Raw genomic sequence first — 20,392 nt, forward strand, 5'->3', positions numbered from 1 at the left:
ATGGTGGAAAATAAGTATTTGGTCAATAACAAAAATTGAACTCAATACTTTGTAATATAACCTTTGTTGGCAAGACCAGAGGTCAAACGATTACTATAGGTCTTTACCAGGTTTGCACACACAGTAGCTTGTATTTTGGCCCATTCCTCTATGCAGATCTTCTCGAGAGCAGTGATGCAACACGGACTTTCAACTCCCTCCACAGATTTTCTAAGGGGTTGAGGTCTGGAGACTGGCTAGGCCACTCCAGGACTTTCAACTGCTTCTTACGGAGCCACTCCTTCATTGCCTGGGCGGTGTGTTTGGGATCGTTGTCATGCTGGAAGACCCAGCCACGTTTCATCTTCAAAGCTCTCACTGATGAAAGCAGGTTTTGGCTCAAAATCTCACGATACATGGCCCCATTCATTCTTTCCTTAACACGGATCAGTCGTCCTGTCCGCTTAGCAGACAAACAGCCCCAAAGCATGCTGTTTGCACCCCCATGCTTCACAGTAAGTGTGGTGTTCTTGGGATGCAACTCAGTATTCTTCTTACTCCAAACACGGCGAGTTGAGTTTATACCAAAAAGTTACAATAAAGTCTACTATTACTATGATAAAATGTAGCAGCACTAACATATGACATTATTATCATAAAATATGTCACTAAAAGTGGTGTCACTTTCATAAAGTGTACTGTCATTCTAATAAAGTATAATGTCATTGAAATAAAATGTAGTGTCTTTATCATAAAGTATAGTGTCACTAAAATGCAGTGTAGTGTCACTATCATAACGTGTAGTGTCACTTTCAAAGTGTTTCTAACAACCAGACAAAAGTCTGGAGAAAAAAGAAGACAACATAAGCTTATCATGTCTACCATGTATTATGCTAACTTTTAATTACAACTCTGCTCTTTTGTTGTTGTTATGATAATGTATTGTCCTCAAAATACTAGTTGTGTATCTAAGTTGGTGTAAATTAACATATTTTCTAAAATTGAAACTACACATTGTGATAGTGACACTACACTTTTATAATGACACTACACATTATGATAGTGACACTAAACTTTTATATTGACACTACACATTGTGATAGTGACACTACACTCTGATAGTGACATTACACTTAATGATTGTGACACTACCCTTTATGATAGTGACACTACACTTTATGATTGTGACACTACACTTATGATTGTGACACTACCCTTTATGATTGTGACACTACACTATGATAGTGACACTACACTTTATGATTGTGACACTACACTTATGATTGTGACACTACACTTTATGATTGTGACACTACACTTATGATTGTGACACTACCCTTTATGATTGTGACACTACACTATGATAGTGACACTACACTATGATTGTGACACTACCCTTTATGATAGTGACACTACACTTTATGATTGTGACACTACACTTATGATTGTGACACTACACTTTATGATTGTGACACTACACTTATGATTGTGACACTACCCTTTATGATTGTGACACTACACTATGATAGTGACACTACACTATGATAGTGACACTACACTATGATAGTGACACTAGACTCTGTGATAGTGGCACTACACTTTATGATTGTGACACTACACTTATGATTGTGACACTACCCTTTATGATTGTGACACTACACTATGATAGTGACACTACACTATGATAGTGACACTACAGTATGATAGTGACACTAGACTCTGTGATAGTGGCACTACACTTTATGATTGTGACACTACACTATAATAATGACACTACACTTTATGATAGTGACACTACACTTTATGGCTGTGACACGACACTTTGATTGTGACACAGCACTTAATGATTGACACTGCACATTATGATTGTGACACTACACTTTATGATTGTGACACTACACTCTGATTGTGACACTACACTTTATGATTGTGATACTACACTCTGATTTTGACACTACACTCTATGATTGTGACACTACACTCTGATTGTGAAACTACACTTTATTATAGTGACACTACATGTTATGATTGTGACACTATACTTTATGATTGTGACACTACCTTAAAGACACACAATTAACAGCATAAAAATCAGACGGGCACACACTCAATTTTTTTTTAATCAATCTTTATCTCCAGTAAAGACCTCAACAAAACAAAAGGTATGACAATTCCCACATATTCTTCATACAAGTATAAATATAATGCATATAGTGTGCAAAGTACAACGTTCTGGAAAAAAACAAACTGAAGAAAGTGAATAGTTTCTGACAACAATTGTGTGGGCTTTTAAATTGTAGGCACTTAAAAAAAAACCCAACATGTTTTCTAATCTCCAGTTGTTCTACATATATACAAACACACACACTCATACATATATATATATATATATATATATATGTGTGTGTATATATATATGTGTGTGTGTATATGTGTGTGTATATATATATGTATATATATATGTGTGTATATATATCTATATGTATATATGTGTGTATATATATATATATATATATATATATATATATATATATATATATGCATATATACACACATATTAGTGTATATATATAGGATATATGTACATTTGTTTGTGTATATATAAATATATACATACTGTACAAATATACATATGTATGTATATATATATACATACATATTTATATATATAAATACATATATGTATATATAACATATATATGTTATACATATACATGTATACATACATATATATATGTTTATGTATGTATACATAACATGTACATATGTTATATATATATATATATATATATGTACACACACACACACACATATATATATATATATATATACATATATATATATATATATATATATATATACATATATATATATAGTTTTGAAATTAGAAATAACTTACTAAATAGAGATAGTTCAATCATGTCCGTCATGTCTCATTACCAACTTGAATTCAGAAATTAGGTTTGGATTTAACGGGTCATTAAAGGTTTGTTTAATTTGCAAAACACAATGATTAGTAACGGATACTTTAGAATTTTACTTGGAGAACCTTTTTTTCAAGTTTGCTAAATGTTTTGATACAGCAGTAAGTCTCTTTTTGTACACAAGACTTCTTGTTAATTTTTTTAACGTAAATATTATCAATAATTTTTCATTTGCTGCTCGGTTATGTCAGAGCCAAACATTGCACGTGACAAAGTAGATTAATAGACAGAATTGAGAGTGACTGTGCGATGTTACAATTATTTTGATCATCTCATGCATCTTGTATTTTACATTATTTTTTGCATGCAATACTATAATTAGTCTCTATAAAATGAGTTGGATTTACATTATTTCTCAAATGTATTTGTCTCTTTTAGATTTCTGTACATTTTTGACAAAATCCATGTATTATAAAATTATAGAATTGAAATGTATCACGTTTTAGCAAAACTGTAACCAACATAAGATAAAAAACAATATTTTGTCCAGTGCAGACAAGTTAATAAGGACACCAATCTTCACCAACTTTTAGAAATAAACAGAACATTGTGGTTATAAAAAATATTCATCCAAGTGATACAAGTCGCAATTGACCAGCAATCGCGGAAAAAAAAAAGGTAGTTACAATAGTTCAGTCTGTGTGTTTTATGTGGTTCATATTGATAAAGTGTAAAGTTAAAAATCTGACGCTGGCATACAACATTTTATAATTCCTTATAAAGGCTGATTAGGATCACAGCAGTCAGGGCAAAGGCTAATGACTTGAAAATAATACGATACTGTAATGCTCTTTTTTTAACTTCTCTCGAGTCCACAAACAAACAACCACTCGGTCTTCTAACAGTCTGCAAACACATTCTTTGCCTCACTTCCTCTTAGAGACATACAGAATCTATAGTGGCGGTCAAAAGTTTACATACACTTGTAAAGAACATAATGTCATGGCTGTCTTGAGTTTCCAATCATTTCTACAACTCTTATTTTTTTTGTGATAGAGGATGAGGTGGCGACTTGTCCAGGGTGTACTCCGCCTTCGAGGATGAGGTGACGCCTTGTCCAGAGTGTGCACCGCCTTCCGCCCGATTGTAGCTGAGATAGGCACCAGCGCCCCCCGCGACCCCAAAAGGTAATAGGAGGTGGAAAATGGATGGATGAATGGATGGATGATTGGAGCACATAGTTGTTGGTCATAAGTATGTTGGTTTTTAAGAAATTATTATGGTTCTACTGAAAATGTGAGCAAATCTGCTGGGTCAAAAGTATACATACAGCAATGTTAATATTTGCTTACATCTCCCTTGGCAAGTTTCACTGCAATAAGGCGCTTTTGGTAGCCATCCACAAGCTTCTGGTTGAGTTTTTGACCACTCCTCTTGACAAAATTGGTGCAGCTCAGATAATTGTGTTGGTTTTCTGACATGGACTTGTTTCTTCAGCATTGTCTACACGTTTAAGTCAGGACTTTGGGAAGGCCATTCTAAAACCTTAATTCTAACCTGATTTAGCCATTCCTTTACCACTTTTGATGTGTGTTTGGGGTCACTGTCCTGTTGGAACACCCAACTGCGCCCAAGAGCCAACATCCGGGCTGATGATTTTAGGTCCGGGGTCGGGAACCTTTTTGGCTGAGAGAGCCATGAAAGCCAAATATTTTAAAATGTATGTCCGTGAGAGCCATATAATATTTTTTAACACTGAATACAACTAAATGCGTGCATATTTAAGTAACACCAACATTTTTAGAGTATAATAAGTACCGTATTTTTCGGACTATAAGTCGCAGTTTTTTTCATAGTTTGGCCAGGGGTGCGACTTATACTCAGGAGCGATTTATGTGTGAAATTATTAACACATTACCGTAAAATATCAAATAATATTATTTAGCTCATTCACGTAAGAGACTAGACGTATAAGATTTCATGAGATTTATCGATTAGGTGTGACAGATTTTTTGGTAAACGTATAGCATGTTGTATATGTTATAGTTATTTGAATGACTCTTACCATAATATGTTACGTTAACATACCAGGCACCTTCTCAGTTGGTGATTTATGTGTCATATAACGTACACTTATTCAGCCTGTTGTTCACTATTCTTTATTTATTTTAAATTGCCTTTCAAATGTCTATTCCTAGTGTTGGGTTTTATCAAATAAATTTACCCCAAAAATGCGACGTATACTACAGTGCGACTTATATGTGAGTTTTCTCTTCTTTATTATGCATTTTCGGCAGCTGCGACTTATACTCCGAAAAATACGGCATCTTATTCTTTTAAATAACTTCACTATTCAGAAGCTAACCAATAATAAATAAAATACTTCTTACCATTTATGCGACTTCTAGAACAGGTGCAGTAGAAAACGGATGGATGGAATAAAATGCATGAGAACGTTTTATATATTTAACGTTATTGTGATTACCAGCTGAATTATTAATTACTTATTGTGTTAAGCAATGTCAGGTAAAATTAATCTGAGAGCCAGAAACAGTCATCAAAAGAGCCACATCTGGCTCGAGAGCCATAGGTTCCCTACTACCCCTGTTTCAGGTTGTCCTGAAGAATTTGGAAAATAATCCTCCTTTTTCATTGTCCCATTTAAAGTACCTGTTCCACTGGCAGCAAAACAGGCCCCGAGCATAATACTACCACCACCATGCTTGATGGTAGGGTTGGTGTTCCTGGGATTGAAGGCCTCACCTTTTCTCATCCAAACATATTTCTGGGTATTGTGGCCAAACAGCTCCATTTTTGTTTCATCTGATCACAGAACTTTCCTCCAGAAGTTCAATGTTTTTTTTGTGACCAACAAGTTTGTGCTCCAATTACTCTATCACAAAAAATAAAAGTTGTAAAAATGATTGGAAACTCAAGACAGCCATGACATTATGTTCTTTACAAGTGTATGTAAACTTTTGATCGTGACTGTAACATTCAAACAAACTTTGTCCAGCACCAACAAGCACTTTCATATCGGTGAAATACACCCTTATAATTCAACTAGATCATTCACCATGTGTAGGACTGACCATAGGCACTCTTCTGTAGACAAAATGGAAAGTCTTGGCCCAAGGTCGACTGTGGAGCTCAGCTTTGATTTGTTGCGGGTGTGTGTCGGGGGCCAGTTGTTGACTGGCGTCTTCTGTTACCAGGAAGAGTGAGTAGTTTTCAGGATGCGCCACCTTCAATTTGTCAGCGCAGAGTGAACAGACGTCCTCCGTGGTGGTGTAGGGATGGACAACTAAGGTTTTGGCGGTGCAATCCATGTCCACTTCTTGCATGGCCACACGGAGATAGTTCTTATGGAAAAAGAGAGCGGTCGAAATTGCGTCATGAAAAGGTCAACAGAAAATTCACATATGAGCACTTTTTAACCGCTCAAAATAGAACCACTCATTTATCCAAAGGGGAACTGCACTTTTTTTTAGAATTTTGCCTATCTTTCACAATCCCTATGAGATACAAGAAAACATGTTTTTTTTTCCATTTTAATTATTAATAATAATGATAATATATTTTATTCGTAAAAAAGCACTTTACATTGAGCAAAAAACCTCATAGTGCCACAGTGCATTTAAAATAAAAAAATGAAATAATAAAATAATAAAAAGATAATAAAAATACATAAAATATAAAGAGTAGAACAGCCTAATAGCCAGAACTAGTATGCATATCTATAAAAAGGCTTTTTTAAAAGAAGGTTGTTTAAGCATTTTTTTAAAAGCATCCACAGTCTGAGGTTCCCTCAGGTGGTCAGGGAGAGCGTTCCAAAGACAGGGAACAGCGGAGCAGAAAGCCTGGTCTTCTATAGTTTGTAGCTTTGTCCTTGGAGGTTCGAGGAGGTTAGCCTGTTTGGAGTGGAGGTGTCATGTGGAGGATTTGGGGGTGAGCAGTTCTTTGAGGTAGAGGGGGGCATTTCCATGGAGTCACTGGTGGGTTAGTAGGGAAACTTTATATTCAATCCTGAGTGGAACAGGAAGCCAGTGAAGGGATTTTAGAGTTAGTGTGATATGGTCGTATTTCCGCACTCTCAGCAGGATCCTAGCAGCACTATTCTGTATGTACTGCAGCTTCTGGATGTTCTTGCTGGGGATCCTGACAAGAAGTGCATTGGAGTAGTCGAGCCTTGTAATAATCGGTTTGTCCAAAGTGGCGAGCAATGCAAATAATGGGAGTAATCCATTCTGCCTCCAAATCACTTAGAAAATACTCCATTTACATCTCATGATCTGAATATTAACCAAGTATTAGCGATATATTGTTAAAATAAGCGTTAACATAGGCAAACAATTTTTTAGCCACGCCATAATCACAAAGTGGTAGCTTGCCTATGCACATACAGTCTTAACATCTTCACATACTGACTTTACTACCTCTAAATTAGTTCTATAAGTCATGCCTTTCACTTGGACACTACAAACCCCAAAACCAATAAAACTGGCATGTTGTGTAAATGGTAACTAAAAACAATACATCCATCCATCCATTTCCTACCGCTTATTCCCTTTCGGAGTCGCGGGGGGGCGCTGGCGCCTTAAAAACAATATAATGATTTGCAAATCCTTTTCAACTTATATTCAATTGAATAGACTGCAAAGACAAGACGTTTAATGTTCCAACTGAGAAACATCATTTTTTTTGGGCAAATAATCATAACTTAGAATTTAATGGCAGCAACACATTGCAAAAGAGGGCATTTTTACCAGTGTGTTACATGGCCTTTACTTTTAACAACACTCAGTAAATATTTAGGAAACAGAAGAGACCCATTTTTGAAGCTTTTCAGGTGGAACTCTAGCTTGATGTACAGTTTAAGTTGTTCAACAGTCCGGGGTCTCCGTTGTGGTATTTTAGGCTTCAAAATGCGCCACACATTTTCAATGGGAGACAGGTCTGGACAACAGGCAGGTCAGTCTAGTACCCACACTCATTTACTAAGAAGCAACGCTGTTGTAACACGTGGCTTGGCATTGTCTTGCTGAAATAAGCAGGGGCGTCCATGATACAACCTATGTTGCTCCAAAACCTGTATGTACTTTTCAGCATTCATGGTGCCTTCACAGATGTGTAAGTTAATCCATCCATCCATCCATCCATTTTCTACCGCTTATTCCCTTTCGGGGTCGCGGGGGGCGCTGGCGCCTATCTCAGCTACAATCGATCCCGAGCCTGTTAAATAAATAAATGGGTTGTACTTGTATAGCGCTTTTCTACCTTCAAGGTTCTCAAAGCGCTTTGACACTACTTCCACATTTACCCATTCACACACACATTCACCCACTGATGGAGGGAGCTGCCATGCAAGGCGCTAACCAGCACCCATCAGGAGCAAGGGTGAAGTGTCTTGCTCAGGACACAACGGACGTGATGAGGTTGGTACTAGGTGGGGATTGAACCAGGGACCCTCGGGTTGTGCACGGCCACTCTCCCACTGCTCCACGGCGTCCCAAGTTACCCATGCCTTGGGCACTAATACACCCCCATACCACCGAAGCCGGCGGCGTTTCTGGGTGTTGTTGACGAATGGCTTTTGGTTTACATAGCAAAGTTTTAACTTGCACTTACAGATGTAGCGACAAACTGTAGTTACTGACAGTGGTTTTCTGAAGTGTTCCTGAGTAGGGATGATTTTGATAAGAAATTATCGAGTTCGAGCCCATTATCGAATCCTCGTATCGAACCGATTCCTTATCGATTCTCTTGTCGAAACCAGATAGGTTGTTGTACATGAAAAAACTCAATATTATGTTTAACAAAAACTAAATTTTATTTTATAAGAAAAAATAAAAGAAAATATTGACTGTTACCCCCCTTAAAAAAAATATATATGACTGTTGTTACCCAAAGTATATTAAGTGGGATTTTTCAGAAAAAAACAAATATATACAGAAAGACAAAAACAACCTGTCTCTGTGATCACTCTAGGGTGTATAAATAATAATATAGTGTTAAATAAAATCAGTCTCTTGGGCACAAAACTGAAAATAATACAGCTCTCCAAAAAGTGCACTTCTGCTGCTATTGGAACATACTAACTACACACACTATGACACTAAGAACACCACAGTCATCAATCAACAATTATTCCCCCCTTACATGACAGCGAAGCCAGGCAATAATTGCATAATGTCTGTTCTGCCCTCACTATACGAGTAGGTTATACAGCTTGGCAGACAGCTAACAAACAATCCAAAGCAGATTAATCCATTTAGGCTCTTTATTGTTGTTGATCTTGCTTTGTCTTTTCCTATCTTTACTTTTGTCTTGTACTGGACTGTTTTTTTTTTAAACTGAAATACACACAATGACAAATGTATAAGCTACGTTATTCAATTAATATACTGAAATGTAATACACTGAAATGTAATACACAATATGTAAATATTAGCTTCACACAAATATACAGTACTATCATCAAACAAATACTTCTGAGTGTTGAAACTATTTCTATGGTGTAAATATACGACTGGCAGCCATTTTAAGTCCTCAAAACGTCCATTGAAACAGTGCACAAAAATCGTTTTCCAATAAACATCTTAGTATCAAACTTAACCACTTTCCACCTTGATATTGTGTTACATAAACAAGTTAAACAGTTTACTTACATACTTATCTTTTCCAAGGCTTTTAAGAGCTAACACAACTTGTCTACTTCTCAATTGTCTCAACCCGGAAATGCCCAAACTAATGACGCATAGTATTTTCATATCGCCACAAGGTGTCAGTAAGAGTCTACAATCAAATGGGCATAACATTGCAGGTCCCACAGGGCATTTCCTGCACGTGGGAAGGGATTTGTTCCCAGGGATTGGAATAAAGAACCAACTATTTTTCTTTACTATAGTGACCTCGCTAACGGGAACCGGTTCTCAAAAAGGGATTCGAGTCAATGGAATCGGCTCTTTTTTTTGCCGAACAACTGGCAGAACCGAATTTGAACATCATCCCTATTCCTGAGTCCATGTGGTGATATCCTTTACACACTGATGTCGCTTTTTGATGCAGTACCACCTGATGGATCAAAGGTCACGGGCGTAGCCGGTTAAGTTCAGTGATTTCTACAGTTTCTCTGAACCTTTTGATAATATTACGGACCGTGGATGGTGAAATCCCTAAATTACTTGCAATAGCTGGTTGAGAAATGTTGTTCTTAAACTGTTGGACAATTTGCTCACGCATTTGTTCACAAAGTGGTGACCCTTTCCCCGTCCTTGTTTGTGAATGACTGAGCATTTGGGCAGCATAGCTCGGTTGGTAGAGTGGCCGTGCCAGCAACTTGAGGGTTGCAGGTGCGATTCCCGCTTGTGCCATCCTAGTTACTGCCGTTGTGTCCTTGGGCAAGACACTTTACCCACCTGCTCCCAGTGCCACCCACACTGGTTTAAATGTAACTTAGATATTGGGTGTCACTATGTAAAGCACTTTGAGTCAATTGAGAAAAGCGCTATATAAATGTAATTCACTTCACTTCAAATTTCAAGGAAGCTGCTTTTATACCCAATCACAGCATCCACCTGTTCCCAATTAGCCTGTTCAATTGTGGGATGTTCCAAATAAGTGTTTGATGAGCATCCCTCAACTTTCTTAGTCTTTTTTGCCACGTGTGCAAGCTTTTTTGAAACATGTTGCAGGCATCAAATTCCAAATGAGCTAATATTTGCGAAAAATAACGTTTTCCAGTTCAAACATTAAGTATCTTGTCTTTGCAGTCTGTTCAAGGTTGAAAGGGATTAGCAAATCATTGTATTCTGTTTTTATTTACCACTTACACAACGTGCCAACTTAACTGGTTTTGCGGTTTTTAGTGTCCAGGTGAAACCGATGCCGATAATTTTTGACATTACAATTTAAAGCATTTATCGGCCGATAATATCGGCAGTCTGATATTATCGGACATCTCTAGTTAAAATGCATAAAAAAACCAACATACGTCTTACATAAGGATTGTAAATGATAGGTAACATTTTTTTTAAAAGTGCAGTTTCATTCTAGGTTGGCCCACTTGACAAATAGCATGGCTCTACTATATTTTACAAACAATTTAGGCTAGATGTAAACGCCCAAAATTTAAAAATATTTGAAGCATGTTTTACAGAAAAAAGGAGGATTAATTTGGAAATCGCTACAACTCACTGCCTGGGCTCAGGTCAGGTGTGCTACCTGGAAGTCGTCCACAGTTGGCGCCGAGCGCTGTGTGGTGCGGCGGCGGTGCCACTGGTGCAGAGTATTTCTGGTCTCTGAGCTCAGCACTCTTGCCGCTTGCTCTTCTTGAAAGTTCTTGATGAGAGCCATGGCTCCGTAGGCACTGGTCAGGTAGTAGCCCCCTGGGAGAGAAGACATGGAACACGTCAACACCTCATAGAGCAAAGTAAACCATTTTGGAACATAACGGATTTTCCGGACTACGAGGCGCTACTTTGTGGGGCGGTATAGCTCGTTGGTAGAAAGGCCGTGCTAGCAACTTGAGGGTTCCAGGTTCGATCCCCACTTCCGCCATCCTAGTCACTGCCGTTGTGTCCTTGAGCAATACACTTTACCCACCTGCTCACTGTGCCACCCACACTGGTTTGAATGTAACTTAGATATTGGGTTTCACTATGTAAAAGAGCTTTGAGTCACAAGAGAAAAGCGCTATATAAATATAGTTCACTTCACTTTTTCGCAACTCTTTGAAGCCTGTGGATAATTTATGCATTTGTCTTGGCCAACAGCCATAGTGTATTGTATCCAACAAATACTTTTTGTAGAACACAGACAGAGACACTAAATAAAGAAGTGGTATTGTTTGTGCTATGGCGCTATCTTTTGGACGAGTTTGCTTACTGCAGGTACTGCGGGCTGAATATGTAATTCTTGTTTTGATCCTCGTACTGAAAGTATTTTTCTCAAAAGGATTCAATGTTCATCAATCCAAGCAATATTTTTAAGATTTACAATATAACTAGAACATTTTTTTATTTACTAAACGGCGCTGTGTGTGATGTCTGTAGGAGTGTTTTCATGGATATTTGTTAGAGATGTCCAACAATATTGGACTGCAGATATTATCGGCCGATAAATGCTTTAAAATGTAATATTGGAAATTATCGGTATCGGTTTCAAAAAATTAAATGTTTGACTTTTTAAAACGGCGCTGTACGGAGTGGTACACGTACATAGGAAGAAGTACAGAGCGCAAATAAACCTTAAAAGGCACTGCCTTTGCGTGCCTGCCCAATCACTTAATATCTACGGCTTTACACACACACACACACACACACACACACACACACACACACACACAAGTGAATGCAAAGCATACTTGGTCAACAGCCATACAGGTCACAGTGAGGGTGGCCCTACAAATAACTTTAACACTGTTCCAAATTTGTGCCACACTGTCAACCCACACCAAATGAAGAATTTCGGGAGAACATCCGCACCGTAACACAACAGAACAAATACGCAGAATCCCTTGCAGCACTAACTCTTCCGGGACGCTACATTATACACCTCCTCTTTGGAAACAATCAAGGAATGGAAATAAACATTTACAAAATACACTCTAAGCATTCTCTCGATGAGCTTCAAGCACACCTGTGAAATGAAAACCATCGCAGGTGAAGCTCATCGAAAGCATGCCAAGAGTGTGCAAAGCAGTAATCAGAGCAAAGGGTGGCTATTTTGAAGAAACTAGAATATAAACATGTTTTCAGTTATTTAACATAACTACATATGTTCATTCATAGTGTTGATGCCTTCAGTGACAATCTACAATGTAAATAGTCATGAAAATAAAGAAAATGCATTGACAAGGAAGGTGTGTGTAAACTTTTGGCCTGTACTGTATATATATACACATATATATGTGTGTGTATATATATAATATACAAACTCCGTTTCCATATGAGTTGAGAAATTGCGTTAGATGTAAATATAAACGGAATACAATGATTTGCAAATCTTTTTCAACCCATATTCAGTTGAATATGCTACAAAGACAACATATTTGATGTTCAAACTGATAAAACATTTTTTTTTCGCAAATAATCATTAACTTTAGAATTTGATGCCAGCAACACGTGACAAAGAAGTTAGGAAAGGTGGCAATAAATACTAATAAAGTTGTGGAATGCTCATCAAACACTTATATGGAACATCCCACAGGTGTGCAGGCTAATTGGGAACAGATGGGTGCCATGATTGGGTATAAAAGCAGCTTACATGAAATGCTAAGTAATTCACAAACAAGGATGGGGTGAGGGTCACCACTTTGTAAAAAAATTGTCGAACAGTTTTAGAACAACATTTCTCAATGAGCTATTGCAAGGAATTTAGGGATTTTACCATCTACGGTCCGTAAAATCATCAAAAAGTTCAGAGAGTCTAGCGAAATCACTGCACGTCAGCAATGATATCACAGACTTTTGACCCCTCAGGCGGTACTGCATCAAAAACCGACTTCAGTGTGTAAAGGATATCACCAAATGGGATCAAGAACACTTCATAAAACCACTGTCAGTAACTACAGTTGGTCGCTACATCTGTAAGTGCAAGTTAAAACTCTACTATGCAAAGCCAAACCCATTTATCAACAACATCCTGAAATGCCACCGGCATGGCTGGGCCCGGGCTCATCTAAAATGGACTGATGCAAAGTGGAAAGGTGTTTTGTGGTATGACGAGTCCACATTTCAAATTATATTTGGAAACAGAGGACGTGGTGTTCTCCAGAACAAAGACGAAAATAACCATCCGGATTGTTATAGGCGCAAAGTTCAAAAGCCAGCATCTGTGATGGTATGGGGGTGTATTAGTGCCCAAGCCATGGGTAACTTACACATCTGTGAAGGCACCATTAATGCTGAAAGGTCCATACAGGTTTTGGAACATCATATGTTGTCATCCAAGCAACGTTATCATGGACGCACCTGCTTATTTCAGCAAGACAATGCCAAGCCACATTCAGCACGTTACAACAGCGTGGCTTCGTAAAAAAAGAGCGCGGGTACTTTCCTGGCCCGCTGCAGTCCAGACTTGTCTCCCATGGAAAATGTGTGGCGCATTATGAAGCGTAAAATACGCTAGCGAAGACCCAGGACTGTTGAACGACTGAAGCTCTACATAAAACAAGAATGGGTAAGAATTCCACTTTCAAAGCTTCAACAATTAGTTTCCTCAGTTCCCAAACGTTTATTGAGTGTTGTTAAAAGAAAAGGTGATGTAACACAGTGGTGAACATGCCCTTTCCCAACTACTTTGGCACGTGTTGCAGCCATGAAATTCTAAGTTAATTATTATTTGCCAGTCACCCTCTGCATAGAGTTATCAGTAGCCAGAGGAGCCTGTTCAGTGCTAGACTGCTTCATCCCAAGTGCAGGACTAATAGACTCAGGAACTCCTTTGTCCCACACGCCATTAGACTGTACAACTCCTCTCTGGGACGGGGGACGGGGGGTATTAGGATGACAGGGGATGCAAAACATTAACAGTGCAATACGTTTTCATAACATGGTCACTACTGCCTACTTTGTCTTGTTATATTCTTATTTTACTGTTATATTGTTATTCCCATTGTTTTTATTCTTTTTGTAATATTTCTCTATTTTGTTTCCTTTTAAACCCCTATTATTTACTTTTTTAAAAATTGATCTCAACTCTGTACACTGCTGCTGGAATTTTAATTTTCCTGAAGGAACTCTCCTGAAGGAATCAATAAAGTACTATCTATCTATCTATTTGCAAAAAAAAACTAAGTTTATGAGTTTGAACATCAAATATGTTGTCTTTGTAGTGCATTCAATCGAATATGGGTTGAAAAGGATTTGCAAAACATTGTATTCCGTTTATATTTACATCTAACACAATTTCCCAAGTCATATGGAAACGGGGTTTGTGTATATATATATATATACACATGGGGTGTGGGAAAAATCGATTCGAATACGTTGTGCGATTCAGAATTGATTCTCTCTTTTTTTTAAAAACTGATTTTTATTTGTATTTTTTTATTTATTTATTTATTTAATCAAGCCAACAAATCACTACACAGCAGTACCATAACAATGCAATCCAATTCCAAAACCAAACCTGACCCAGCAACACTCAGAACTGCAATAAACAGAGAGGAGAGGAGACAAAAACACGACACAGAACGAACCAAAAGTAGTGGAACAAAAATGATTATCAACAGCAGTATCAATATTAGTTATAATTTCAGCATAGCAGAGATTAAAAATCCCTCATTTACATTATCAGTAGACATTTATAAAAAAAAAAAAAAAAAAAAAAAGAACAATAGTGTCACAGTGGCTTACACTTGCATCGCATCTCATAAACTTGACAACACACTGTGTCCAATGTTTTCACAAAGATAAAATAAGTCATATTTTTGGTTTATTTAATAGTTAAAACAAATTTACATTATTGCAATCAGTTGATAAAACATTGTCATTTATAATTATAAAAGCTTTCTAAAAAAAATCTACTACTCTGCTAGCATGTCAGCAGACTGGGGTAGATCCTTAGATCCTGCTGAAATCCTATGTATTGAATGATTACAGAATCCATTTGATTAGGAAAAATATCGTTTTTGAATCGAGAATCGCGTTGAATTGAAAAAAATCGATATATTATCGAATTGCGACCCCAAGAATTGATATTGAATCGAATCGTGGGACACCCAAAGATTCTCAGCCCTAATATATATATATATATATATATATATATATATATATATATATATATATATATATATATATATATACACACACACATACACATATATATGTATACACATACATATATATACACACATACAAACATACATATACATATACATATATATATATATATATATATATATATATATACTGTATATACACCCACATATATACATTAATACACACATATACAGTGGGGCAAGAAAGTATTTAGTCAGCCACCGATTGTGCAAGTTTTCCCATTTAAAATGATGACAGAGGTCTGTAATTTTCATCATAGGTACACTTCAACTGTGAGAGACAGAATGTGAAAAAAAAAATCCAGGTATTCACATTGTAGGGATTTTAAAGAATTTATTTGTAAATTATGGTGGAAAATAAGTATTTGGTCAATAACAAAAATTCAACTTAATGCTTTGTAATATAACCTCTGTTGGCAATAACAGAAGTCAAACAATTACTATAGGTCTTTACCAGGTTTGCAAACACAGTAGCTTGTATTTTGGCCCATTCCTCTATGCAGATCTTCTCGAGAGCAGTGATGTTTTGGGGCTGTCGCCGAGCAACACGGACTTTCAACTTCCTCCACGGATTTTCTTTGGGGTTGAGGTCTGGAGACTTGCTAGGCCACTCCAGGACTTTCAAATGCTTCTTATGGAGCCACTCCTTCGTTGCCTGGGTGGTGTGTTTGGGATCGTTGTCATGCTGGAAGACCCAGCCACGTCTTATCTTCAAAGTTCTCACTGATGGAAGGACATTTTGGCTCAAAATCTCACGATACATGTCACCATTCATTCTTTCTTTAACACGGATCAGTCGTCCTGTCCCCTTAGCATAAAAACAGCCCCAAAGCATGATGTTTGCACCCCCATGCTTCACAGTAGGTTGGTGTTCTTGGGATGCAACTCAGTATTCTTCTTCCTCCAAACACGACGAGTTGAGTTTATACCAGAAAGTTCTGTTTTGGTTTCATCTGACCACATGACATTCTCCCCATCCTCTGCTGTATCATCCATGTGCTCTCTGGCAAACTTCAGACGGGCCTGGACATGCACTGGCTTAAGCAGGGAGACACATCCTTCACTGCAGGATTTGATTCCCTGTCGGTGTATTGTGTTACTGATGGTAACCTTTGTTACTTTGGTCCCAGCTTTCTGCAGGTCATTCACCAGGTCCCCCCGTGTGGTTCTGGGATTTTTGCTCACCGTTCTCATGATCATTTTGACCCCACGGGAAGAGATCTTGCGTGGAGCCCCAGATCGAGGGAGATTATCAGTGGTCTTATATGTCTTCCATTTTCTGATAATTGCTCTCACAGTTGATTTCTTCACACCAAGCTGCTTGCCTATTGTAGATTCGCTCTTCCCAGTCTGGTGCAGGTCTACAATTATTTTCCTGGTGTCCTTCGACAGCTCTTTGGTCTTGGCCATAGTGGAGTTTGGAGTCTGACTGTTTGAGGCTGTTCAAACAGGTTCCATTATACAGGTAACGCGTGGAGGAAAGAAGATCTTCTTAAAGAAGAATTTATAGTTCTGTGAGAGCCAGAGATCTTTCTTGTTTGAAGTGACCAAATACTTATTTTCCACCATAATTTACAAATAAATTCTTTAAAATTCCTACAATGTGAATTCCTGGATTTTTTTTATCATATTCAGTCTCTCACAGTTGAAGTGTACCTATGATGAAAATTACAGACCTCTGTCATCATTTTAAGTGGGAGAACTTGCACAATCGATGGCTGACTAAATACTTTTTTGCCCCACTGTGTATGTATGTAAATATATATAGACACACATATATAGACACACATATATGTATATATATATATATATATATATATATATATATATATATATACATATATATATACACATATATATATATATATATATATATATATACACACATATTTATACACACATACATATATATGTATGTATGTACACACATATATATACACACACAAACACATATATACATACACACATATGTATGTATGTATATATATATACACACACATATATATATGTATATATTTTATACACACATATATTACTATATTATATATATGATATATATATAAATATGTATGTATGTTATGTATGTTATATATGTATGTATGTTACTTTACAGGCAGTCGCTTTTGGCCCTCGAGCAAATTTTTTAGCCCACTAAGTCAAAAAGATTTTTCACACCACCAAATAATCATGACGGTCCATAAGCCGTCGCTATGTACATTTCATTACGACACATTGATTTTGTTTGTATTTCTAAAATGTAGATGTATTTCCATTGCCTGGAAAATGCATTTTAAATTCCCACTACATTTTCAGGATTGTCCTGCATACAGAACCTATTGATGGCTTTAACACACATCAGTATATTATGTTGAACTTCTTTTGAGTTGCTCTGACAATCCAGCTATGTAAACTGGAGAGGTCTTTCTTCTCCTGCTGGGTTTGGCAAAGACTGTCAGTTAGAGTGCGTATTGTTGCAAATAACAAAAATCATAACCATGAAACCATCGTAGACAAATTAGTTATTTTGCAGCTTTCTTATGAAAAATCTTGCTCGCGGACTGCTGCTTCCGTTACCCCGTGTAGCACAACTATTTCCCAGCCAACTTATTGAAGTTTGAACAAAACAAAAAGGCGGACAGGTTGGCGGAAGGGTACGGCCCTTTACTTCTGAACCTGGTCTAGACTATTGAAATCCAGCTGATTTGGAATTTCCTCCCTTTCATGGACTTTTCTCTAAAGCTCAAACATTTTATCAATAGTCTAACTCATACTTTTCTGTTCACAATCTAAATGTTTATTTGTTAGAACACTCATATTTGAAAGGGGAAGGAACACAACAACTGGACGATATGAAACAGCACCAGCCAAAGTTCTGACATGGGGTGCAACACATACAGTGCATCCGGAAAGTATTCACAGGGCCTCACTTTTTCCACATTTTGATAACTTCAATGTACAGAGACATCCTGATGAAAACCAACACTTTCCATCCAATCTGAGAGAGCTGGAGAGGTGCTGGAAAAAGGAATGTGGGAAACTACCTAAAAATAGGTGTGCCAAGCTTGAGGCATTGTTTCCAAAAAGGTAAAGGTGTATCAACAAAGTATTGTGCAAAGGATGTGAATACTTATGTACATGTGATTTTCTATTTTTCATTTATAATACATTTTTTAAAATGTTTTAAAAAACTTTTTTACATTGTCACGGGATATTGTCTGTGGAAATTTTGTGAGCAAATATGAAATCACCATAAATGCTTCCCGGGCACGGCACCGCTGCTGCCCACTGCTCCCCTCATCTCCCAGGGGGTGATCAAGGGGATGGGTCAAATGCAGAGGACAACTTTCGCCACACCTAGTGTGTGTGTGACAATCATTGGTACTTTAACTTTAACTTGAATTTATTCCATTTTGGAATGAGGCTGTAACATAACACAATGTGGAAAAAGTGAAGCGCTGTGAATACTTTCCAGATGCATTCTACATACACGAGTGTAATTTCCCGATGATAATATCAATAAAATGATTACTATACATAATAATAATAATAATTACAATAATAATGTTTTTTGATGTTGTCAATAAATTAGTCCATCCATCGATCCATTTTCTAGCGTTTGTCCCTTTTTTGGGTGTGACAGGGGGGTGCTGGAGCCTATCTCAGCAGCATTAGTTAGTATTTAATAATAATCATAACTGTATTATACTTTGTGTGTTGTAACTGTATTTGTAGATTTTATTTGTTTTAAATCCAGGTTCGGAATCTTTCTGTGTGGAGTTTGCTTGTTCTCCCCGTGAATGCGTGGGTTCCCTCCGGGTACTCCGGCTTCCTCTGAATGTTGTCTGTCTATCTGAGTTGGCCCTGCGATGAGGTGGCGGCTTGTCCAGGGTGTACCCCGCCTTCCGCCCGATTGCAGCTGAGATAGGCGCCAGCGCCCCCCGCGACCCCGAAAGGGAATAAGCGGTAGAAAATGGATGGATGGAAATATAACTGTAAGGCGTTCTTCTTTGCCAATTCTTTTTTGCAAAAATATCTCAATGGGACAAAACTTAGATAAATAAAAGAGATAATGATTACATATTATTATACTTGTATATATTAGCCATAATACTGATGATGATATAAATGGCAATAATAATATAAATAAAGGTCAAAATAAGTTTGTGTTATTATTATTATTATCATCAATTGTATAAATAATGGTATCATTAATGCTCATTAACTCAATGTAATTAAAGTTATTATCAAATACAGTGTATATTGAATTTCCCTTTTTTGGATGATAATAATAATCATTAATATTTCATATAAAGTCAATAACAAGTTGTCATAAAATGTAATACATGTCATCATAATAATACTCAATAAAAATAATAGGTTATACAGCTTCACGGTGGAGGAGGGGTTAGTGCGTCTGCCTCACAATACGAAGGTCCTGAGTAGTCAGGGTTCAATCCCGGGCTCGGGATCTTTCTGTGTGGAGTTTGCATGTCCTCCCCGTGAATGCGTGGGTTCCCTCCGGGTACTCCGGCTTCCTCCCACCTCCAAAGACATTCACCTGGGGATAGGTTGATTGGCAACACTAAATTGGCCCTAGTGTGTGAATGTGAGTGTGAATGTTGTCTGTCTATCTGTGTTGGCCCTGCGATAAGGTGGCGACTTGTCCAGGGTGTACCGCGCCTTCCGCCCGATTGTAGCTGAGATA

At 37.4% G+C, this 20,392-nt stretch overlaps 1 protein-coding gene across 5 annotated transcripts in view; it reads right to left on the reverse strand.

Annotated features, from left to right (window-relative positions):
* Window positions 1-2,081: 2,081 nt before the first annotated feature.
* The window catches only part of LOC133557255 (ras and Rab interactor 2-like), a 100,661-nt gene continuing 82,350 nt past the window's right edge, over window positions 2,082-20,392 (reverse strand). For 4 of the 5 annotated variants that reach the window (XM_061907602.1, XM_061907610.1, XM_061907619.1 and 1 more), the window contains 2 exons: window positions 11,127-11,290; window positions 2,082-6,265 (listed from right to left, as the gene is read on the reverse strand). In XM_061907602.1, coding sequence (XP_061763586.1) covers window positions 5,972-6,265; window positions 11,127-11,290 — 458 coding nt within the window. In that variant the 3' untranslated portion in view covers window positions 2,082-5,971. Of the gene's footprint in view, window positions 6,266-11,099; window positions 11,291-20,392 lie in introns of all 5 variants that reach the window. The other variant, XM_061907627.1, reaches the window with a different exon arrangement.

This window comes from Nerophis ophidion, linkage group LG01, assembly GCF_033978795.1.
Source record: "Nerophis ophidion isolate RoL-2023_Sa linkage group LG01, RoL_Noph_v1.0, whole genome shotgun sequence".
Lineage (NCBI taxonomy): Eukaryota > Metazoa > Chordata > Actinopteri > Syngnathiformes > Syngnathidae > Nerophis > Nerophis ophidion.